The sequence below is a fragment of the Pteropus medius genome, unplaced genomic scaffold (genome assembly GCF_902729225.1).
Source record: "Pteropus medius unplaced genomic scaffold, Ma_sr-lr_union100, whole genome shotgun sequence".
Taxonomy (NCBI): domain Eukaryota; kingdom Metazoa; phylum Chordata; class Mammalia; order Chiroptera; family Pteropodidae; genus Pteropus; species Pteropus medius.
The window spans coordinates 1-25428 of record NW_024341964.1 but is presented as its reverse complement, the minus strand read 5'-3'; the positions used below and the strand labels follow the sequence as shown (position 1 = coordinate 25428).

At 45.4% G+C, this 25428-nt stretch overlaps 1 protein-coding gene across 2 annotated transcripts; it reads right to left on the bottom strand.

Annotated features, from left to right (window-relative positions):
- Positions 1–8774: 8774 nt before the first annotated feature.
- On the bottom strand, positions 8775–25394 carry LOC120599512 (ubiquitin-like modifier-activating enzyme 1). 2 transcript variants are annotated; one of them, XM_039858603.1, is made up of 26 exons: positions 25242–25394; positions 24019–24906; positions 23838–23896; positions 23572–23740; positions 23341–23475; positions 21853–21959; positions 21498–21588; positions 21254–21386; positions 19377–19474; positions 19145–19291; positions 18828–19004; positions 18617–18721; positions 18448–18528; positions 17905–18060; positions 15869–16034; positions 15574–15770; positions 13985–14049; positions 13560–13755; positions 12838–12912; positions 12529–12718; positions 10725–10813; positions 10400–10492; positions 10090–10281; positions 9499–9600; positions 9266–9366; positions 8775–9115 (listed from the first exon to the last, which is right to left on the bottom strand). In XM_039858603.1, exons 4-26 carry the CDS (start codon positions 23716–23718, stop codon positions 8980–8982), a joined length of 2979 nt encoding a protein of 992 aa, XP_039714537.1. In that variant the 5' UTR covers positions 23719–23740; positions 23838–23896; positions 24019–24906; positions 25242–25394; the 3' UTR covers positions 8775–8979. The 2 variants fall into 2 exon arrangements, with proteins under 2 accessions (XP_039714537.1, XP_039714546.1); XM_039858612.1 differs by having other exon boundaries at positions 24836–24906.
- Positions 25395–25428: the final 34 nt, after the last annotated feature.

Here is a 25428-nt window from a genome sequence, read left to right as displayed (position 1 = left end):
GATAAATTAATAGAAATATATGAATAGATAAGTAGAAATATGAATATAGATATTTAGAACGAATAGATGAAAAGTAAATATATAAGTAGATATGTAGATAAATACATTAATAGTTGATAGATAAATGAAAAGAATGGATGTATTGATAAATTTAGCGATAGAAAAATAGTTATATATAGGGAGAGATAGATAGATAATAAAATACAAAGACAATGAGAATTAAAAGTGATTTAAAAATATATAATGATATTTTGATATTAAGAGATACAGTAATAAAGATACAAACAAGTTAGTTTGATAGACACAGACATACAGACAAATTGATAGAGGAATGGACATATAGTCAGATATATAGAAAAATATTATTGATATAGATTGATAAAGATAGATAGAAAAATAATAGATTAATAGATAACGTTATAGATATTAGATTATATATAAAGATACATAGGTAGATAGACACATAGATACATAGATACATACGTACCTAGAAGACAGAAGGAGAATACAAATGGACCAAACAAAAGGCAGAAAGAGACACTAAGAGATGAATAGACAGTGATGAATATATCAATAGATAGATAAAAAGATATGTAAATATAGACAGATACATCATTAGATACATTTTAAAAAGTAGTATTGATACCTACCTAGCTGTATATATTGATAGTTGATAGATGAATACATAGATCGATAGACATACAGAAAAAGAGACAGATAGATGAACGATAGATGAACAATAAATTAGATAGATAGATAGATAGATAGATAGATAGATAGATAGATAGATGGATGGATAAAGGCTTGGTTAGATAGATAGATATAGATAGATACATACATAGAAAGAAAGACAGACATAGATAGAGAGACAGAGGCATAGACATATGGCTAGAGATAATAAAAAATACTATTATTGATACATAGATACATAGTTAGATACATAGATACACAGAAACATAGATTATAAATACATACATACATACATACATACATACATACATACATACATACATACATAGAAAGACAGATGGATAGATGGATCCACCATTAGATATATTAAAAAATAGTAGCATTAATAGCAGGCTAGTTAGATAGATAGATAGTTCATAGATAGCTACAGAGAAACCTAGATAGACACACAGACAGACAAATAGAATGATATAGAAATGGACATACGGTTAGAGATATAGAAAAATAGTATGATATATAAATAGATAGATGGATAGTTATATAGTTAGAAGGACAGACAGACAAGCATACAGAGGAATAGGTAAATACATAGATAGATGATAGATACATAGATACATAGATAATAGACAGACAGATATAGATATAGATGAACGACAGAGTAGATAGATAGATAGATAGATAGATAGATAGATAGATAGATAAAAAAATTGATGATAGATGATATCCAGATAGATAGATTATAGATAGGTAGATGAATGCTTCGTAAGATATAAAAAAAAATAGTAGTATTGATATCAGGCTAGTTATTTTGGTGGATAGTTGATAGATACATATGTAGAAAAATAGACAGACAGATAGTGATACAGAAATGGACATATGTTTAGATATAGTAAAACTTTTATAGATACAAAAAGATGATAAATTGACAGATTATGGTACAAATATTAGATAATAGATACATAGATACATTTGTACATAGAGAGACAGAGAGAATAAAGACAGAAAAAGAGCCAGAAAGAGTCACAAAGAGATAAATGGAGAGTGCTGGATGGATAGATAATGGATAGATAGATAGATAGATAGATAGATAGATAGATAGATAGATAGATAGACAGACAAATAGGTAGATGACAGATACATACATACATAGATGATAGATAGGTTTAAAGATAGTTATAGACATTTTAGAAACATATTTACATGTACAGATACATAACGAATAAGAAAAGCCATTTGATAAATTGATGGAGATGACAGATGATAGATGGTAGATAGATAGATAAGATGAGAGATAGATAGATAGATAGATAGATAGATAGATAGATAGATAGATAGAGATATATATTTCAGATAAATAAGTGGATATATTATGATTGGTAGATAGGTAGGTAGATAGATAGAAACATATATAGATATATAGATAAAGAAAATGAGTATGATTGATATATAATAGGTAGACAGAACATAGATGATTGACATGATAGATACATATAGATAGATTGATAGATAAATGGACGGATGGATGCATGGATTGTTGTAAGATGGAAGGACAGATGAATGGATTGACATATAAACAGTGAGAAGAGACACATTCATAAACATAACTAAAAATAAAAATATTGATGAATATGTAAATATATTGATAGTTTAAATACATGAGTTAGATAAATGATAGATTATTGATTGACGATAGATAGATAATGATAGATGATAGATAGATGATAGATAGATAGATAGATAGATAGATAGATAGACAGACAGACAGACAGACAGACAGACAGACACACTGACACAAAGACAGACAGGCAAGCAGATTGAAAGATGATAGGTTGGGAGATATGTACATAGATTATTTTTGCAGAACGATAAACACACAATGTTTATTTGGAATGGTGGATCGATTAATAGTTGCTCCTAAATATAAAGATGAAATAAAATATTACATTACAAAACTTGTAATCTAAGTTAACTAAATAAGATTCGGGGAACTAAATTCTAAAGGTTTAGTTTGTTTCTTTTGTTTTTGATAGTGATGACATTGTTTTGTCACGGTCTGTAAAACGTCCAGTTTCTTTAGAGAATTTTGAAAACATACTAATAAAATGATCTGACTCCTTATAATCTACGGCTATTCATCAGTTTGGCCATGAGTTCATGATTATTGAATCTGGAAATAATCATGTATAATTCATTATATTATTGTTACTATGATAATTTTTTTTGTAAATGTCAATTAAAAAATTAAGATGAGTGAAAAAAGTCAAACACAAAATGCATGCGTTGTGATTCATTTCAATTTCAGAAATTGTCAACACTCCTGGTCTAGTGATGCTCTAGGAGAGGATTTTGTACCTAGAAAGAGCATCAGAGGACCTTTTGGGAAGACAGTCATGTAGTTTTCGGTACTGACTGTATGAGTGTTTCACCTTTAAATGACTTCATCAAGCTGTACTTTTATGTTTTGAGGAATTTTTATGTAATGTTTCGACTGTTTAATTAAAAAGTAATGAGTTGGTGTCCATCAATAGATGAACAAAATGTGCATATACAGGTATATTATTCTGCATTAAAAAGGAAATAAATTCTGATACAAACTACAGAAATTATGCTTAGCTACATATAGTCAGAAAAAGACAGGTGCTGTTTGATTCCACTTACAGGAGGTACTTAAAGTAGTCAGCTTTACAGAAATGTAGAATGTTGACTGCCAGCATGTGGACTGAGAGCAGTTTGAGGATATGAAAAAGTTCTAGATATGATTAGTAATGATGGCTGTACAATAAAAAGATACTTAATGATACTACACTGTACTTAAAAATAGTTAAATGGTAAATTTATCTCGTGTATTTTATTACAATAAATAAAAACAGTAATAGCGTTTTCTGAAGTTTTGAAAACTTTAATAATAATAATTTTGTAATAAAAAGTGAAAAGAAGTTAACAACTTAAGAATAACTGTCACAAACATATCTTCCTGTGATATCAACAGATGACCCAGAGACACCTACTTGCAGGTGACATAAGCCTGCATCTGACACATCTCTCACACATTGTCTGTAGCAGTCTTGTCTTCCCAGCCCACTACTGGCCTGTCGTTTCCCTAGCCCCTTTCACTGTTGAGAGCATTGTGGGTTTATTCCCTCAAACTGTGGGCAGACAAGATGTCCCATAGCATCTGCAATCCTCAAATGGTTGGAGTGGGGGCCACTTTGTCCTTCATTATACCCCCAGACACACTTTGGGAGGATGTTTGCCTATTCATGCCCCAGCCTCCCTGGGAGCAACGGTAATGAGACTGGCCTCATCACTGACAAGTCTGTGCTGGAGGATAGAGAACCTGGTTTCAAATAAACTGGGGGAACCCCAGCTCCTAACACCTGCCCGCCCTCTCCCTGTTTCATCATGCAAGGGACCTGTGAAGAAAAGTCAAAAAGAATGAGTAAAGAAGGAAGAAGTAGAAGATAGGCCCATAGGGTACATGGAGTATGAGTCTGGAGTTTTGGGGACTATGACAAGAACTCTGCTATTCACACCATTAGGGAGGGGGCCCATGGCAAGATTTTAAGCTGTGAAAGGATACCACTTGAGTCTAGTTTTAACATCTGTGATGAAACTCTTTTAAGTCTCTTCATTATCGAGGTTTCTCAGGAGCCCTGACGATGGTCATTGTGATGTTTTATTACCTGTGTCAACTTGACTGGGCCACTGGGTGCCCAGATATTGGGTAATACATGATTTGGGGGTGTGTCTGAGAAAGTGATTCTAGATGAGCTTCACGTTGACAAAAGCAGATTGCTCTGCCCAGTGTGGGTGGCCTCATGCAATCCCTTGAAGACCTGAATCGAACAAAATGGCTGAGCAAGAAAAAATTCTTCCTCTCTGCCTGAGTGTCTTCAAGCTGGAACGTTGGTTTTCCACTGCTTCGGACTCAGACTCTGACTGCAATGTACATATCAGTTTCCTGCTTCTCAGGCCTTAAGATGTAGATGAGAACTATACCACTGGCTCTCTTGGGTCTTCTTCTTGGGGTTCTCACCTCTGTAAGCCTGTGTGAGGCACGCATTTAGATATGCCTTCTAAGGTAGAAGATAAACGTTTGCGACTGGTCTCCCGTATGACCCAGAATGCACAGCCTACTGAGTCAGTGAGTATGGGAGGCAACAGTTTACCTTTGATCCATTTGCTGAGTGCCCCAAACAAGTTGCTAGTTTTGAATGGAGTGCAGAATTGGAGAAGGTTCCATGTCAGTTCCAGGCCACCCTGCAAACTGCTGTGCCCTTGGGCCATGTGATCCAGTGGATCCAATGGAACTTGAAGTGTCGATGGCAGATAACGATGCTGTTTGGAGGTATGGAGTCCTGGCAGGCCCGTAGAAGTGACAGGCCCCTATGAATTTTGAGCAAAGCCCTGCCATCCTCCACAGGTAACTACTCTGTTTTTGAGAAAAAAGCTCTCAGCTTCCTACTGGGCCTTAGTAGAGACTGATCATGTACACACTTTTTCACAAGGTGCCATAATGACCACAAAGTTAGTCATTATGGCCACACTCCATCATCAAATGAAAGTGGTCTGTCTGGGATCTGGCCTGTGCAGGCCTTGAAGGCACAAAGTTGAATGAGAAAGTGCCCAAATGCCCAATGTCCCCATTCCCGCTACCGTGCCTTCTCTCCCCCCACCTTCACCCATGGCCTCATGGGTGGCTCTGATGATCAGGTGACAGAGGACAAGACTCAGGCCTGGTTCACAGATGGTTCTGCGTGGCATGCAGGCACCACCCAAAAGTGGACAGCTGCAGCGCTATCGCTTCTCTCTGAGACGGACACTGGTGAAGGGAAGTCCTCCCAGGGGCAGATCTTCAAGGAGTAAACCTGTGTGCTCACCGAGCTTGGAATAAGAGACGGCCAGTCATGTGATTGTGTGATTATAGAACTGATTTCTGTCCTGTGCTCAATAGTTTGGCTGAATAGTCATGTTTTCTAGAAGAACAAGATTTGAAAATTGGTGACCAAAACTTGGAGGAAGACGAATGTGGACAGACTTGTCTGAAACACGTGAAGACAGTGTGTTCTATGTAAATGCTCAACCAAGTGCGACATCCTGCAGAGGAGGATTCTAATAATCAAATGGATAGGAAGATCCATTCTGTCGTGTTGGATGCATGGGTCATCTACGATCCCTCCCATTACAGAATGATTTCATTCTCCAGCCAGTCTCTTTCCCCAGCCAACGTCCCACCGTCCCATGGGCTCGAGGGATGGAGGATATACTGGACTCAGCAATACAGTACTTTCACTCACCAAGCCTGATCTGGCTATGCCCACTGCTAAGTGCCTAGTTTGCCCACAAGGGAACCAGTAAGAGTCCCCGACCCCTGGTGGCCAGTTGATTACTTTGGGCTTCCCCCATCAGGAGTGGGGCAGTGTTTGTTCTTTCTTCCTGGAACACATACTCTGAATATAAATTTGCCATCTTTGTACGTGATTCCTTTGCCCAAACTACCATGTGTGAACTGGCAGAATGCCTTCTTCTCCATCACGGTGGCCATTCAACTTTGTTTTGAATTAGGAAACTCACCGTATAGCAGAAGGAGTGAGGAAAGAGACCCATGCTTATGGAATTCACCATGTTCTCCACAATTCTGAAGCAGGCAGCCTGACGAAGCAGTGGAATGACCATTTGAAGACCCAGAGATAGTGCAGATTGGGTGGCCTTACCTTGCAGGGTTGGAACCAGGTTCTTCAGGAGGCTGTACGTGCTCTCGATACCTCCAGCATATGTTGCTGCTTCTGCCACAACCAGGATTCCCGGGTCTCAAAATGAAGAGGTGGAAGAGGAAGTGGCAGCACTCACCATCGCCCCTAGTGACTGACTGACATTTGTGTTTCCTGTTATGTGACCTTACGCAATACCGGCCTGGACGTCTTACTTCCAAAGGGAGAAATGCTTCCACCTGCAGACACACATGATTTCACTGAAGCACAAGTTAAGACTGCCACCCAACCACTCGGGCTCCTGAGTCAACTGGCAAAGACGGAAGTTACTGTGCTGGTGTGGTGACTGATCCCGAGTTATCTACAGGAAAATGGAGTACTACTGCAGTAGAGGTAAAGAAGTGTGTGTGTAGAACGCTGACTGATCCCTTCGGGGGTCCGTGTTACCATGCTCTGTGATTAAGTTCACTGGGAAACCACTAACGTGAGCCAATTCCAAATACTAAAACTCTTTACGTATTTCTACACCTATTAATTCTATCTCGCTATCCATCCGTCATCTGACATCTATGTATCTATCTTCTATCCAGCTGTCACCATCTATCACCACCGTGTGTCTGAAATGTTTCTAAAATCTGTTTATGCACGCATAAGGTTATGGAAACGTTCCATACAAAATCTGTATCAAAATATACATCTCTCTCCTACTGACTGTTTCTTTGGAGAACCGAGAGTAATAACTACTACAATCCTAGTATGGTGAGAGTCCCCCAGCCCTCTCTCTAACCGCTCACCCTGTATGGGCTTGAAGTCCATTAGCTGCAGGCTAGATACCAACATCATCTTCATGTGTGTCTCCTTGACTGACTTGGGTATCATTCTCTTTGTGTTTGTGTCACACACTTGTGTACAGAAAGAAAAGACCCCAAAGAAGGAAACAGTGACAATGGTGATTCTAGGACACTGGGGAGCTAAAACAAGGGAGAAAGCAATTCTCCTTTCTCTACAAAATAGTCAGGAGCATAATGGGAAACAAATACCGTAGTGAACTGGTGGGCCTTTGGGTTTGACAAAACGGGCTGAGAAGTGAACAGTGCCACAGGTTTCAGGAGGTGTGTTACTGTCAAACAGGACTCTAGAAATTCAGTGTGTGTGAGTTCCTGATCCGGGTGTTGATGCAGATGGAGACACGGTGCAGGGAGGAATGACAAGTCTTGTTCAGTGGCTGTAGTGGCCCCTATCCCCACGGAGATGTCTCATTAAAATTTAACCTGAAAAAATTCAATTTATCACTCACACTAGCTTCATTTCAAGTACTAAATAGCTACGTGTGGCGTAGCATCTACAGTATTCAGCAACAGGACATTTCCATACTCGCATCAAATTCTACTACACTGTGCTAGAGTTGAGTTTGAGACCTGTGAAAGTGAAGAAAGGGGGCAGAAGAATGCAACTCGTAGGCAAATTTGTGTGGGTGCTCTAGAGTGGTAATGACGAAAAAAGTGCCTGAGCTAGAATCCTCTGCATTTAACCTAGACAGCGAGCATTACCGTTAAATAAGACACTGGGCCTAAGTCCGTCTTCAGGGAATCAGATGAATCCCTGGAACATCAGGCCAAAAATATGGCCGTTAGGAGGCAAGGGCATATACTGTGTCTAGGGGCTGGAGCTGGACCAGTCGCGGCTTAGGCTATGACAGGCGAGGTTCAGGGGCAGGTGAGCTCTTCCTAACACCCAGGGTGGACTGGAACTTTTTCACTTCAGGTCCCCTTACAGCTACAAACTATACTTGTAAATGGTCTGGGAGCACCAAGTGAGGTGGGATACGACCAAACTCAACCCAAAGAGGGGTTTAAAGGCTCTAAACTCTGAGACAACAACAAATGCAAGTGCGACACATTACGTCTGTCTAGGTACCAAGCACCTGAAGGACATTCGATCTGTTTCCTCTCTACCTAACCTGTTATCCCTTTATTTTACACGTGGGGCATTTGAGACACAAAGTGGGATGTGACAAAGACTGTGCGCATCGGCAAGACCGCATTCAGACCTCTACTACCTCTCAAAACAAATACGGCAAGAAACTAGAGGAAAAAAGGTAGGATAAGAACCTGAATCAAATTTAAACACTTGTGCAAGGATGGCCCTACTCTGAGGCCCACTGGTTTCACATTTCGCCCTCATCAGTGAGGAAGAGGAAAAAGCAATAAATCCCACGCTAAGAACAGTAGGAATTAATTTTCTCTCTCTCCTAACCCTGGATTTTGTGCAAATTTCATGCTGCCGGGGTGGGGATGAGCACTTTGGACGATCACTTGAATCTACAGAGCTACAGGCATCCCACCCCTTCACAGAGACAGGCGGTGTGAGCTCTTGCCAAAATGAGGATAGTGCACACCTCAATTAATGCTTTATTAAGAAGTCCAATTCTAAACAAAAGAGGGCACCAGCAGGAAAACAAAAACAATTCTCAAAAGGATGTAAGGCCCATGGGCCTGGCTGAGCCCAGCTTTTGTCAGTTACTAGGGGTCTGTCGAAAGAATGCCTGAGGATGAGGTACGGGAGGAGGGCAGAGGGCTCAAAAGATGGTGTAGCGTACATAGGGGACCTCGACATCCTCGCCACTCTCGTTATTGCAGCAAATCTCAAGCACCAGTGCCCGCATATGCTGGCCCAGCTTTCGTTTTGACACACGGCTCACGATTTCTGTCATTCTGGGGTGAGAGAGAAGAGGGTCAGGGTGGTAGAAAGCAGGGGAGGAAGGACCAATGGGGCAAAGAAGGTAGGGGAAACTGAACAGGAGTGGTGTAGCTAGAAGTTATACCACACAGGGCCTCCCTCAGCCTGCCCAGTGGACAACTCACGGCTGATCCAACCGTTGCTTGAGTTTGGTGGCTGGCATGAAAAAGGAGTAGAGCATGGACACTCCTTGGGACAGCATGGTGATCTCCAATTTGTGTTCTCTCTGGAGATGGTGGGAAGGAGGAGGGACAACAGTGTCGCTGGGATGATGAGTACTAGTCACCTGATACTCCACCCCCACCCCCCACTACACTTTACTCAATGTAGACAGCAGTGAGTAAAGAAGGGACCTTGCCTTAAAGTAGCTGAGGAACTGTCTGAGGGTCATCTCTTCACCGTTAGGCTGCAGCCCCTGTACCTCAAAGCGATCCCACAATGTCCACTCTTGGTTATTGTACTGTGGAACAAAGCACAAGGGAGTCCAATGGGGGCCACCCAGATCCTTCTGCCTCCATCAGGCAACTTGACGTGTGAAGTTAAATCAATCACAACCCTCTTTTGTTCAAAAGTTCTTCCTCTTGTGGCCCCATTTCATCTTGAGTAAGCGACTGATAGTTTTATAGGGACAGACAAGGCTGCACGCTACGGAGACCCTGCTATTTTCTTCACTCACCTTCCATGCCCTTTCCCTTCCCACTCAATATCCTCTAACTCTGCTGGCCCTCTCCACATTAGTTCCAATACATGCCTGTCACACTCCTACTTGTGCAAGTTCAAAAATCCTTATGATGAATGAACAAAGGGTATACCAAAGGTTTAGGTGCCCAACTGCACAAGGCCTCACCTGGCATGATGAAGACTACACCACATGCACGCACGCACGCACGCACACAGCCTCACTTACTGATGGGTAAGACCAACAGTTTGCATACAAGCAGGCCCCCACCTGGTGACGAGGTGCAGCAAGGGGCTCAGAGAAGCTGAAGAAGGGCAGGGCCAGGTTGATGAAGCTGTTCTTATAGGATTCAAGCTGCTGGTGCCCTTGTACCACCTTGTAGAGCTCCAGACACACAAGGCCAACTATGGCTGCTGTGGTTGTGGCAATGGCTGGGATGATGTTACCTGCAACCAGCTTGCTCTGAGAGAGAGAAGGTGACCGAGTAGCCATTAGAGATGTTTAGGGACTACGGAAAGGTCAAAAGTGGGAAGACTCAAGCCTGGGAAACAGTGAAAGACGACATCTAGACTATCATTACCTTATGCCGGTCTGCAGGAGGAATGTTATAGTTCTCTGCCCGGAGGTTGGATGCAGCCACAATGAAATCCATGTGGAAGTTGCTGTCATCGTCCTGTTGAGTGGAAATGGAACGAGGACAGGGAAGGCAGGGTTAGAGGGAAAAATGGGTTCTAGCCTACTGGAGATTCAAGTATTTTCCACCTCAGATACCTGCCAGACCAGCCAAAGCCTCCCCGAGACCACAAAGGATGATCACTGAGCTATGTGGCAGGCCTATAATCCCCACACAATCCTAAGACGTCTCAGGCCATCCTACCCTGCTGAGGGGTACCCCCACCTCGCACCTTCTCAAAATTGATGGGGTACATCTTGAATCCAGGGAGTGTCTCTGGGCTGGGCAACATGGCCTTGAGCTCCTGTAGGCGGGTATCATCTGCAACGAAGGAAGGACACGTCAGTCCTTTAGGTCCCATCCCAGGTCAGAGACTAAGGCCAAAAAGCAGGAGCCCAGGGTGCCCAGAGTTGTTCAGGCGGAGAAAGGATTTGAAAAGAAGAGGCACTGTGCAAAAGCATAGTGGGGAGGAGAAAAGGTAGAGCAGGGAACACCCCAGAGAAGACAGAAGTAAGCAGGTGTGAAGATTTGAAGAGAGAGAAATCTGCAAATACTGGGGAACAGAAATAAAGACATTCACAGAGGGTAATGTAGACAGCAGCACTATTCACAGTTCCTAAGAGGTGGAAGCAACCCAGTTGAATGACAGATGAATGAAGAAAGAAAATGTCCTCCACTCATTTCATGGAATGTTACACAGCCTTAAAAGGGGAAAAAAGCCTGTCACTTACAACAACATGGACGGACCTGGAGGACATTATGCTTACCTAGACTCAGAAAGACAAATACCACATGATCTTACTTTACTGACCTACCTAGAAAGGTCAAAATCACAGAGATAGAAAGCAGAATGGTGGCTGCTGGGGCCAGGGATGAGGGGAAATGGACTTATTGTTTCATGGGTAAGTTTCAGATTTGCCAGAAGTTCTAGAGCTCTATCGCACAATGCCACTGTGCTTAACACTACTGAGTACTATGCGCACTACTTACTAGGATGATAAACCTTATGTTTTTCTTAATCACAATTTTTTTTACAAAGGCACGAAGACAGAAATATAAAGTTAGGAGACCTTGAAGACGAATGAAGAAGAGGGAGACAGAGAGACACAGAGGAACGTACAGGGGGAAACAGGAGGGAGATAGAGGAAAGAAGACAGATGAAGGGGCACTGGGGGGGAAAGCGGACAAGGAAGAGGAGAGAAATATGGAAAGGGATAAACAGGAGAAAATCTGAAGAGGGCGACCAAGGGGAAGAATGGTGGAGATAAACCTAAGAATGGAGAATGAGATGGGAAAATACTGCAAGAGGAGACAGGCAGATACGGAGAACATATGAGTATGCACGTGGAAAACAAAATGACAGAGACATCCTTTGAGGAGGGGAGGGATATAAAAGGGATGAAATGGAACTACCTATACATAAAAGGTCCAGTGTACAGGGGGACTTAACAGAGCACGAGGCAGGACAGCAGGGAGAGACGGGGAGAATCTAAGGACTACCTAGTCACCCTCTGTTTCACAGAGCAAGCCGACTGCCGGGAACATCAGCTGGAGTTAGGTGTAGTTATGGATGGAGAGAGGAAGAGAGGTCTTGAGGGAGATGAGGGAAGATACATGGAGGCTAACGAGTAAAGATGCAAAAGAGAAGAAAGTCGGGGAGGTCTGGAAGGAGATGAACCAGGGAAGAAATCAAGGCAGAGAGACTACTGGCGGACATCATTTCTCTCTCTCTCCCTGATACAAAAGGAACAAAAACAAAAAGGAGCAGAAAACAAGGCAAGACACTCACAGAAAGGAAATGAACAACTCGTCCGCCTGACAGAGTGAGAGAGAGGAAGGTAAAGAGCGTGACAGAATCTGCCTCAAGTGACCATTCTTATTTTCACTGGAGGAAGTGAGGACCAAAGGACGGTGGGAGTAAACTTCAGGCCTGCGGTCTCAGAACAGGGCCAATGGCAAAACACAAGTGAGGGGGCTTGGATGGACAGGGGAGAAGTGCTATGGTGGTTCCAGGCCAACTGGCTAAGCACCCTCACCGAAAGAGGCATCAGCATTCTGTAGCTCCTGGTCAGAGACATGGATCTTGATGCCGGCCTTGGGGGTGAACTCGGGGACCTTCACGGACTGTAGGAGTATGGCCACATCAGCCCTGTCCCGGGAGCCCAGAAGCCCGTAGGTCTGGGCAAACAGGTTGGCGGCAGCCATCACGTAGTCCAGATGCAGGGACTAGAAGACAAGGTGTGGGAAGATAATGAGCACATCTGTCCTCACCTGAGGAGCCTCAGGCTCCTTCCCACCCATCTACTTTCCACCCGACCCCAGGAGACCCTAGGGAGAAGACTCACGTTGTTGATATCAAAGGTGAGCGGGTGTGGACAGCGTTTGGGCCCAGACCAGAACGGGGCTCCTGAGCTTGTTAGCTAAGAGAACAGAACGGTTTTGGGGCAGCAGAGCCTGAGAGGAGAGGTCTGACAATCCTGAAATCCAGGATTTCAGCTCTGAGCTCTCAGTTCACTATCCCTGGGCACGTGTTTTGTGCCAGATACAGAGCTACTCACCCACTCTTACAAACTGCCAGCTGTTGTACTGACTTAATTAACCTGGTAATTGAATAAATCTCAGTTCATCCTCATAGAAATGCTCATGAAATAACCCATCGGTACTCCTACTTCATACCAGAGGATAATGAGGTGCAAAGAGAAAACACGTGACTTGCCCCAGGTCAAATGGAGCTGGGACTCGCTTGCACCTAGTTCCTGTGCTCTTAATTCCCAAAGTTCTCTCCTATGATCTCTGCGCCCTCAGTGCGAATGGGAATCGGGTATGACTCACCTTATTCTGCAAGTAAGGGAAACGGAAACCAAGTCTCTTGCTTGAGACAAAGTGCATGCGGTGGGGGAAAGACGCGGTCAACGGCAAAAAGAACTGGCTTAATGATTTCATTAGAGCTCCACGCCTTGGTGCACTTGCCATGGCTGGATTAACGGAGCCATGTCAGCAACCTGTAGCAAGCTCCCTATTTGCAGGCCACGTATCCTGACAAATGGACCCAGCAAGTATGTAATACCTGGTCAGGAGGAAAGTTGTGCAGCAGCTGCTGGATGTTGCTGGAGTACTGGGTGTGCCAGTGGTGGCAAGCCCAGGTCACGCAGTCGGCCCAGGTGTGTGGTCGCTGCAGCACCAGGCTGCGCTGCACGGCCTCCAGCACCTCCAGGGGTTGGGTGCCTGCCAGCCGCAGTGTCCGCTCCATAAACTTGGAGTCTCTATCAGGGATCAGAGGGGTCACGGGGGCAGGACTGCACAGGAGGCCCCAGGAGTGGGCTTAACTCCGTGGAACACTAGTCATGAACCCACAATCAACATGTGGCTCAAGCATTCATTCGGTCATTCACAAAGTGTGCCAGGTGCCCAGGGTTACAGTAGTTACAGCATGCCTTGGCTAGCTGGTGGGAGAAAGGCTGAGAGAACATACGGACAGATGGGATAACTCACATGAGGTACTGGTTGACATTTTCTGCTGGCTGCTTAAAGAGGCCTTCAAACTCATCCCGAGCCCACTGCAGACAAAACAAGATTACATGGGGTATGAGAGACAAAATGGATTTCTAAAGGCATGAGAAAGACCACTGACAAATAAAGCAAACACGAAAAACACGCCTACTATGGGAAGCAGAACAGCGAAAAGCAGCCTCCCAAATGTGGCTCCTCAAACTTCCCAGGCCCCCTCCACCTCAATTTAAAAACCCATGACCTTGACCTCAGTAGTGGGTACACGTGTGTACATGTGCAAAACTTACTTTTAAGACGTAGTGTTGTGTTATGCCTCAGTAGAAAAGGAAAATATTCACACCAAAAACAAAGCACGAATGATCCCTATCAGGCCATGGGGACTGGGCAGAAACCTTGCCAGAGGTTTTGCCCTCTGAGACTTACGAGGACAGAAAATACAGTCACTGATCTGGAGCAGTTCACCCAAGTCCCAGGTCTGCCACAGGTTTGCGACTTCGGGTGTACCCACAAGATGGTACCTTTAAACTCTGTATCCTCATTTCAAAAACATATACTGTAACAGCAATACCTACACCTCATAAGGCTGATATGAAAGACTGAGAAAACATGTACATGTTTAAAGCTTCCTGAGACCACTGCCAAGTACATGCTCAGTGGGAAGTACGTCACAAAAACCTTGTGGAAGATACTGTCATTCCAATTTCAGAAATAAGGAATCTGAAACATGAAGAGGACAAGTCTAAGAGCCTCACGGTAAATTTGTTTTAAAAACTTTGTATAGGCCTTCCTGCACGTTGGCAAGAGAGTAACAGAACATCTACCACACATGCATGGAGGGCGAATGGAGAGGGAGATGAAGACACAAACATAAATACATCCATTCTACAACTCTTGGGGTGGAAGGAAAAGAGATAGATCCAAGTACTTCTTCTATCCCTACACTCCCCTTAGACTAGAGCTAGCCTAGTCTGCATTAACAATCACTTTGATAGTACAGTGAATTTTGCATTAACAATCACTTTGATAGTACAGTGAATTTTGGGGGGTTGAAAAGGGAATGGAACTGTGGTTAGGTTTTGAGTGCCGGTTAACTTGGTATGTTTACTCGGCCCATCGAGAGGATATGTACGCTGTTCTGTACATATGTGCACTGTTCAAACAGAGCTATCCTGACAAACCAGCTACTAAATATATTTTGGGCAAAATGGAAGTGATGTTAAGAAATTATTAAATAATTAGCAGGGATGATATTAAAAATTAATTTTGTTCAGCAAGAAAACAGTACGGTTTACTTTTCAGATGTATATCGCTTACATAAAATACTTGCCTGTGTGTTTCCAAAACAAAAGTTTTAAAGTTGAAAAATTAATCATTTGAAAAGGTTGAGCTGCTGGGTGTAAAGTGAGGGTAGGAGGCTGAGGAACAGGTACATGTTACGTACACTGAGGCTGGCATCCTCTGAATATGGTTAAGAAGAGGCTGGTGGCTGAGAGACTGCCCGGGAGCCACCAAAGCCTTACTATGTGCCCAGGTTTATCTTCCACCTCTCCGTCCACCCCAAGGCTGATCACCTGTAGGGTGTGCTCAACGGCATTGGGGAAGTTCTTCAGTGTGCAGATGGGAATGGTCTTCTCAGGAGGGTCCTGGCTGGAGCTATATGACTCTGTTAAGAACGGAATAACCACCTGGACATTGCCCTTTGTGCCCAGTGTGCCTGACTCCAGCAGTGGCTTACGGTAGAACACACAGCGGCGGTCCACGTACATGCCTGTGGGGAGACGGCAAGGGTGGGTGAATGGAAGGGGAGACACATCAGAATAGGTCACGGGGGACAGATACTGCCCCCTCATCCTCCTCCAAACTCACGGGCATCCACACTGTCCAGGGCATTGGCTACACCATCCAGGTTTTGGAAGAAGTCGTCGTCATAGATGTGCTCTGTGTCAGGGCCCACACGGTCCTGACGGCTCATCACGCGGATGTGTGGATTTAACTGGCGCACGGCTGCAGCAGCTGTGTCAGACTTCAATTTCTGGGTGCGTGTGGAGGAAAAGAGCTGTTAGTTACCCAAGAAACCTGTGCAAAGCTGTCCTGAGGACTGATTTATCTGATGATGGGCAAAACCTAATCTAGGCTCTAAGTTTAGGAGGCTCTTGGTTTAGCAAAAGAGATAGGAATGGTAAATGCCACACTGCTGGGACGTGACAAACGAGGCAGGGGTGAGAAGAAAAGGAAACAGTGACAAGGGATCAGGTATCTGTTCTGTTGTCTACCCAATATATTTTTTTCTTATTTAACAGCACCCCGAGTTAGGGTACATTCATATAAACGAAACCAAGATCCTAGTACAAGAACAAACAGACCCTGGGAAACCCCAAGTCAGGTCCCTTTCTCTACTGCTCAAAAACCTCCACTGGCTACCGATTTCGCTCAGGGTGAAATGAACGGGCCCCTCCTACTTCTCCCACTTTATCTCCTACCCTGGTCTCCTCCATTTGATCTCTCTTCCTCAGCTATAACCAAGACAAATTCCCATCTCGGGGTTTTGTTCAGGCCGCTACCTCTGTCAGGATACATTCTCCTCTGAGATATCCTCCTACGCTCCTACGTCATCACAAGCCTTCGTGGAAATGTCGCCTTTCCAAAGAGGACTTCCCTCGCTACACTGCAAAGCACCCTCCACCCCACTTTCTACTCATTTTTCACTGTTGCCATTTATAGCACTTTTTAACTTTCCAATGTTAATCACATACTTTGCTACTATACTTACCGTCACTACAGAAATTCTCTGACGTAACGGTCTTAAAAAGACCTTTTGTTACGTGCAGTACGGCTACCAATATTGCCGGTATTAGAAATTTAAATTTCAGAAAATTTTAAAATAGTCTAGTTGAAAATGGAATTATTCTATCACACGGTATGAACGTTATGGAAAACAACTGCACAATAACAATACTTCAGTAACAACAGTCCAACTGTATTTACATTTCTGCAAATCTGTTCTAAGTCATACAATCTCTTAGACCGCTGGACTCTCCCCACTGCTACTGTCATCAATTTGTGTTTTGTTGCAGGTTAAAGGGATATTTCATCTCACAGAAGAATATTTTAACACTACTGCCAGATAAACGTTGATATTTTTAAAAAATATATCAAAACTGGACAAGTGATAGTGTTTTAAAATGTAGCTGCAGGGTGGAATCTGGAATTCATACTGGTTTATCTTGCATTTGGAAAAGATCTTTAACTATGCACAATTTTGCATCATCATGGACTGGTCACTGGCCAAACTCCATGTCACTGAGTTAGCGAAGGCTTCCTAAAGTGGAGTGAACAATTCCACTTTCACCTGGTAACCTCAGAATGAAACACACCAATAATGTCTTAGTATTTCTCTTAAAAGGACTGTGATCTTGCAGACTTCATGAAAGTGTGTCTTGGACCTTAAAGACGACCTCACACCACATTCTGAGAACCTCTCATTTGCTCTGTGTCTTCCCACTAGACAAGAGTAGGAACTGTTCTTCTGCGACCTTATGTATTCCAAATGTCTAGAGAAGTACCTCATAGTTATGTGATAAAATGACAGACAAGACAGACTCAAGAGTAGGCAAAAACGACACTGACCTTTACAGAAGCCTTCCCAGATAGATCCCTCTATAACCAACCTAGATTCCACAGTCCCACATCGGCAATGACCAAAAAAGTGAAAGGACACAAAAGGGACGACCAAGGTGTACAACGACAAATGAAATGAATGTACGTATTAACTACTTGACTTAAATGGTAGAGAAAAGAAATGAGGGAGCAGCAAAGGAAAGATTTGTGAAGACTGATAACAAGACAAAAAGACAGAGGAGTGAGAGGAGCATTCGCCCACTCGCCACGCCTGCCCCACTCACCGTGACATCCCAGGGCCGGAACAAAAACTGTCGGTTCAGGTTGGACTTCTCAATGGCGTCCATGTCTGTAACGGTGACTGCTCCCTTCTCCCCACAGCCTAGACCAATCATGGCAAAGTTCTTGAGCAGCTCACAGCCAATGGCCCCTGCACCTACCTGGGAGGTGCACAAGGAGAGAGACAGAGGCTGGTTAGGTTGACAGAGTGTAGCAAAGCCACCTGTTAAGTCCTCAATCCCCTCAATTCCCGCCCTGTTGAGACAGCAAGGGGGTAAGAGGGTCCAGTACTCCACAGTCAAGTCCCAGGGCCATAAAAAGAGGGTCACCTAAGGAAGGAGGCTGTAGAGGGCGGAATAAAGGAGGCCACCAGAGGGGAGGATAAAGGGACACATCAGGCTTGTCCTTGGTATGAAGAAAACAGAAAAGAAGACGAGACAAGGATGTAAGAAACAAGATTCTCCCTCATGAGATGGGAGGAGACTCCAGTCGAGGTGATGAGAAGGTAGTAGAGATGAAGGTAGCTGGTGTGCAACGTGGTCACTCACCAACAGGTAATTCTGCCTGCCCAACTTCTCTTGCAGGTCTGAGCCAAATACAGCCACCTGCCCATCGTAACGGTTCTGGCACTGAGTCACGTGAAAGAAAGAGGGTCAGAGAAGAGCTGTTTTACGCAGACTTGCAATAACCCTTTCTCCATGGGTCCCACCCACATACCGGGAGACACTTGTCTTCTGTGAGGGCCTCTTTGTCCTCGGGGAGACACTCAAGGGCATCAAAGTACAGCCACTGCATAACAGGCATAAACTTCCCAGAGCAGGCCTGCGGCAGGGGAAAGAAGGGTATGTGATTGACAGGTGAACTCTGAAGACAAGATGGGAAGGCACCTGGCCCATCCCCAGCACTGCCCTTCTCCTCCCATACCAACCTTCATGACCTCCTGGGCAGCCAGGCCTCCAATGAAGGCGTTTACAGGGGCCAGATCCCCAGCAGCCACATACGCCAGTTCCCGAATGAGCTCTTCATCCAAGTTGTCCTGCTGCACCGCCAGCAGGGCTTGGGCATTCACGGTCTGCGCTAGGGTCACCAGTTCTGCTGCATCCTCCTGGTAGGGCAGAAGGGACCAAAAGAAGTCCAGTCAGACAACTGTGTGGACAGGGAGAACGGGGGAGAGAAAGCAGACAGACGGGAAATAATGGTGGGGCTTTGGACCAAGGACTTGAGATGGCCTTCCCACCCACTGACCTCATTGCGGGGCCGCGGGGAACGGCCGTGCTGAGCACAGAACTGGTGCAGGGCCTGGAAGCCAATGTGCAGCTGGGCAGGGCGAGAGGACTTGGCAAAGTCTGTTACCACAAAATCTGGCTCTGCCAGTGAGGCTGGCAAGGATTTCTGTAAAAAGAGAGATATCCGGCCCTAAGAAGTGAGAAGACCTAGCTGTGCCTGCAACCCTACAGCCCATCCCACACATTCTCACAAAGCTGATCTTCTTAGGTACTTTGACCTGACTGACGATGCCTCCATAGGTGTAGTCAGAGAAGCTGGAAGTATCACAGATACTGAAGGTGTAGGGACCTAAGAGAATGAATGGGACGGATGGAATGGTCAGTCCATTCACCAAGCCTCCTGCCCTGCTCCCGCCACCCTCCCCACTCCAATCAATGGCACCACCGATACAAAAATGAAAAAGCCGCTCCCACCCAGCTCAGACGTTGGAGATTGTGGCCCAAGCTCTGTTCGGACATCAGAAACCTCTATCCCTTCTGCCCCAGACCTACTGCAGAAACCATAGGTACCCTAGGCCTAAATGCCGCACCAAAAAATACAAAAGCCCTGAAGAGTTCCAACAGCAACTCGATAAATTCTCTAGAACAAATCTCAGAAATATTTAAGGAACACCAAAACAAAACAAAACAAAACAAAACAAACCCAGCTCCAAAAAGCAGCATTCACGATTATCTTGCAACCATCAAAAATTACCAGACCATGGATCTGCGGCTTTAGTTTCCATGAAATTTGCAAATTTCCTTCCAAAACCTGTTTTGAACCCACACCTTTGTTGGGACTCATCACATGAGGTTACCTGTATTTTTTCCACTTGTAGTAGTTTGTGTGTTTAAAATGTTTCAAGCATCTCCTTAACAGAGTCATGACTGTCTGGAGATTCTTACTGACATAAGGAACATTATCTGTAATAGCTATTTTAATGTTATTGCTCTACTGATTTTACACACCGGATGGATTAACAAATTAACATGCCAAAAGATGAGCAAGTTGGACAAAATAAAAGAAAACACCCAAAATACAACAAAGAGTTAAAAGAAAAGTGGCTTAATACACATGTAATGAGTTTCTGGAAAGAGATGATAGGGTTGGAGGGAGTGAGAAAATATTATTTTGAAAAAAATTATGACCAGTAACTTTTCAAATCTGATAAAACCATAAACCCACAGATAACATAAATTCAATCAACACCAAGCAAGAGAAAACTACACTAAAATACATCATAACAACACTGCTGAACATCAGTGAGAAAATAAGCACACCACATAGGAAAACAAGGATAAGAATGGTAGCAGGCTTTCTGTGGACAATAATGCAAGCAACAGAACATCTTTAAAGCAATGGAAAAAAATGTCAGTCTGGAACTCTACACCCCTCAAAAATATGTTTCAAACACACCGACAAAATAAAGACAATTTCAAGCTTAAATTTAAAAGCTCAAATAATCACTACCAGAAGACCCCCGTACTATGACAAATGTTAAAGGGCAACTCTTTTGCAGAGAGAAAATACCAGATGTAAACTTGGATCCACAGAGTAGTAGTACACTGGAAATGGTGACAAGTGGGTAAAAATAAACTTATTTCTTTATTATTTAAATCGCTTTAAAAAATAACTATTGAGACAAAAACAATGTATCGACAAGTTCACAACCCGCAATAAAATACATGGACAATAGCAAACGGTGAACCAAGAAATGGAAATTTTTGTGTTGTAAGGCTTTTTTTCATGTGGGCAGTGATAAAGTATTACTCAGAGACTATGCTAAGTATGCTTACAGTTGTATACCACGTTTCTAAGAGACAGCCAATAAACCAAGGAAATGAAATCAGACCTCGCTGGCATGAACTTCTCTTGCCTCTGCTTCAACGCACACCTCTCTGGTAAGGTGCCATGAAAACGACCCTCCTAATCCTAGCTCGGATTTCAGAGAGGCAGCTCCACCTGGCCTTTGGCACAATTCAGACTTCCGATATGCCATCGCCTCTTGGCCTCTGGATGAGCGCACACACTAGAGTCACCTCTCTTTTTACTCCAAGCAATCTGTCCTTGCCCTCAGCCCTGGCTTACCTAGAACTTTGATCTGCATGGGGCAGGTGCCATTGAGTTCGTTCATGCCTTGGACTTCTGTGAAGGAGACGAAGTCACCACTCTCAAACCCGTGCCGGGCCTCATCCAGGCAGGTGACGACACCAGGGCTGTCCTGATTGGAAGAGAAGTGAGCCTCAGAGATAGGCTCAGGGCAGCAGGAGAGGACAGGAATGACTACTGCTGCCCACTTCCCTGACAGGACCCCTGGGGACAATCTCCTTACCTTAGTAACCATAGAAACCATAGCACTGAGAGGCTGCTCCCCGTTGGAATCCGTGAGGATCATTTCCTCGCCGAAGTCACAGAACAACTGCCTACAGAGGGGGACAACAGGACTGGTGCCTGAGACCCATGCACACAGGTTATTCCATGTGCCCTCCACGATACACTGAATCCTTGCTAGGCAAACTCAGTCCATCACCACTGGCAACCGGGTGCTGCTCATGCCCTCTGGGGACAGCTGAACAGGCAGAATCAAAAACCTAGCCGGTTGAGGGGAGCATGAGAGCAGTGCGAGCCAGGGGGTTTGGGCCTGGGGCTGTCAGGGGTTGGAAGGGAAGGGAGAAGATGGCACTTACCCAAATAGGCCCCGTGTATCTGCCACCACCAGCTTGATTCCATGGCTGTGACAGAACGCACCCACCTGCAGTTGCTCCTCCAAGGGAGTGTTGCTAAGGACTACCACCTATAAAGAGAAAGGCGTTCGTGCAGAGGGCCAGGCACTGGGGTCAGATGGGGCGGAAGAAAACAAAGGAGAAAGGCATGCCGGGGTGAGTGAGGTGTGAAGACTCAAGTCCTGCTGGTTCGGCCCTCTTCTATAAACACTATTTGTCAAGTATCTATGTGTGTCATACTCGGTGAGCAAGAGACCCACTGAAGAGGAGGAATCCTCAGACTATGACAAGAAAGGTACCGGGGTACCAGGAGGACAGAGTTTGGAGACCAACTACCTAACTTCTCGGAATAACAGCCATCCTTGCCTGCCTACAACCCTAGGAGACAAAGGGAAAAAAAAGTCGCAATCTTGTTTCCGCTCAACGTCTGGTTTTATCCCCAAACCCACATTCACTTGCTTCCATTTGCAATGACATGCATGGACCTGGAGGGTATCGCACTGGGTGAAATAAGTCAGCCAGAGAAAGATATGTACTGTATGATCTCACTGATACACAGATGCTAAGGACCAAAGAAACAAACAAGCAAAACAAAAAATAGATACAGAGAACAAATTAGCGATTGCCGGGGTCGGGTCGGGGGAGAGGGGACGGTGGCAGGGCTGGATGTGAAAGGTGAAGGGACGAAGTACAAATTGATAGTCACGAAACAGTCACAGGGATGTGCAGTACAGCATAGTCAGTATAGTCAATAACATTGTAATGGCTGTGTAGGGTGCCAGGTAGTGACTAATTGGGGGGATCACCTCATAAACTATACATCTAATCACTGTACTCTATACCAGAAGCTAATAAACAAAACCACCACCACCCCCAATTTAAAACAAAACATACCACATGTGTAGTCCCGATCTATAGGGATCTCTGAGTTTCCTTCCTCATTCACCAGGATCATTTCCCACTCCTACATCACAAGTTTCAGTACCCTGACCCTCTGGGAAACCCCAGGGCAGCACATTGGCACCTACAGCTCCTCCTTCCCACCCAGTTACTTAATAAATACCTTTATGAAGCTTACCATGTGCCGGCTGCCATTCTAAGTGTTTAACACTCACAGAAACTCTAATCGGTTTGGCTATTGTTCCTGCTCTCCCGACAGGAAAAATTAAGGCAGACGAGACTAAACTAGCTGTTCAATAGTTCACTGTCATACAACTAAAAGAGCTTACACACACCAAGGCACTATGGCTTCAGAGTTTAGTGTTTGTAACCACTCTGTCTGGCCACTTCTTCCCTCCTGAAAAGGTGTGTGTTCCCTCAAGGACGGGTCCCCTAGCCTCCCAGCGCAAAACCCGGCACACAGGGCTAACCGATTAAATAAACACTGAACGCACCAACCAGAAAAGGGACCTGAGAAAATTAGTCAGGAGGCAGGGTGATGCTCCAAGGTACCTGGAAACCACTAAGGAAGTCCTCAACGAGGGCTCCAGTATAGGTGCTGACGGGCACATAGCTGTTGAGCTCAGCAAGGCGGGGCTGTGATACTTCAGCCCGGTTTTTACCGACGTCCTCCTCCCTCAGGTAGAACTACAAGAGGGTACAGGCAGGAAAGAGGTGAAGTGGATGCAGAGCCCAGGGCGGGGCTGGTGCCTTGCAAAGCGGAGGAGGGTCACAAAGAGGTACCTGGGAGGAGAGGTCAGCCCACTGGGCAGTGCCCTGGTCATGGAGGGTGACAGCTTTGACCCCAGCAAGGATGATATTCTTCGCGATCTCCACACCTAGGCCCCGGAGGCCCGACACCAGCACACTGGATGTCTGGAGATGCTTCATTGCCTCGTGGCCCAGCACGTACCTCACAAAATATGGGATACTCTGAGTCAAGACTCAGCCCACCCAACCCTATCCTGTTTCCCCTGACACCTCACATTCCAAGGCTTGGGCACACTTACAGCTGACGGGAGTAGAGGCCTCATCTATGTCTGCGTGGCTGTCCTTTTTTTGGCATTCCCTAGAAAGGGGGGGGGGGAGTTTCAGGGGGACAGCAGGAACGGTGCTTAGACAGGTGACCGAGACAGTTTCCTGTCCTCTACCCTACCACCCCCACTGAGTCTCCAGGGACAAGACATTCACACTGGTTGGTCCTGAAGGCACTCTGAACATCACAGAATAGGCAGAGGCACAAGGAGAACTCGGTTTTGAATCCGGCCCAAACACACACAGTTTCTTGGACGGTGGCAAGCTGGACATCTGAGGGGTCAGCGGTGGTACAGATGTGGTAGGCTTTTCTTTTGGTTAGTGGCAACTCTGGGGGTAAGAAGGACTTAAGAACTAGTAGCACCATTTTAAAGGGAAGAAAGGAAAAGAAAATGTGCTTGGCACTAGGGCTGCTCTGAGGGGTTGGAATCAGGAGGCTGAGCTCAGGCAGTTTAGGCCTAAAGACTAACTGTGAAGAGAGTGGCTAGGTCCTGAAGTCGGGCTGGGTCTCTGATCAGCAACGCTGGCTGGGGCCGATAGAGGCTGAGTGGCACAAGCCAAGGGCTTTCTGAACTGAAGATGTTGGTGACTATGAAAGGCCCCGAGGGCAGGCTGTGAAGAATGGCACAGAGCTAAGGGATCTTGCCAGAAGCTGGAAAGCCAGTTGGCATTTGAATGCAGAATTAGGGACCAGGGTGAGGCTGGGAAGGAGAGTCTCTCGAACGGGTGTTCAGGACCAAAATATGAGAGGGTGTACAAGGGCAGACACTGGTGGGAGAGGATGTGGGGCTGGGGAATGATGTGTCAAGTGGGAATCCCTGTCCAAACAATTCCTGCCAGGTACCTGGCCCCACCATAGGTTCTGAGGGAAGATAATGGAGGGTACTGTTACTATGACACTGGCACCGTGACAAAGAGTGGACTCTCCAAAAGCAGACACTGGGAGCAGGTCTCTAGGGCATGCTGGACCTACAGCGGAAGACGGTAAGGTGGGCACGGAAGGTGGGACACAAATGCTTCCTCTAGCGATGTCTCCAAGGTCACCTAGAAATGAAGACATGGTGAAGAGCAGGTGCTGAAGGCCTTACCTCAAGGCCAAGGGAGGGGCGGATGTTTGAACAGAAAGGCCCAGTCCAGGGATCCCCCTGACAGAAGAGGCTACAGTCCCAGGGGGGCTGTGAGGTAGGGGCCTCTGACAGAGAGCCAGGCCCAGGCCTTCGTTCACGGGGTCTGGTTGGTCCCTCTCGTCGCCTTGAAAGGTGACTGCGGGAGCAGATGGGCGGGCGGGGAGGAGAGTGATGTCAGGAGAATGTGGAAGACAGCTCTCTTCTAGGGGAAGCAAAGGCCACAGGCACCCTCCCAGGGCTCCTCTGGCTTACCTTGCGAGCTGCGAGGACGAGGACCCGGGGCCGACAGATGACCCTAGAGCACACTGACCGCACACTGACGGGGAACCTGGTGACACAGGATGCCAGGTCACTGAGGGAAAAGGTTCCCGGCTGGGGGCGTCGGCCCGGAGACGCTAAAGGCAGGCAGGCTGTGGTGTCCTGGAGCCCAAGGTCAGGT

What these genes read in the sequence shown, in the direction of transcription:
- LOC120599512 (XM_039858603.1), bottom strand. Translation starts at nt 23,718, where the DNA reads ATGAAGCATCTCCAGACATCCAGTGTGCTGGTGTCGGGCCTCCGGGGC. An exon ending in TACCTAAGAAGATCAGCTTT is followed by an intron (nt 19,292 to 19,376) that starts GTGAGAATGTGT and finishes CTCTTTTTACAG; the next exon opens with AAATCCTTGCCAGCCTCACT. An exon ending in CCGTTGAGCACACCCTACAG is followed by an intron (nt 14,050 to 15,573) that starts GTGATCAGCCTT and finishes TTTTGTCTGCAG; the next exon opens with TGGGCTCGGGATGAGTTTGA.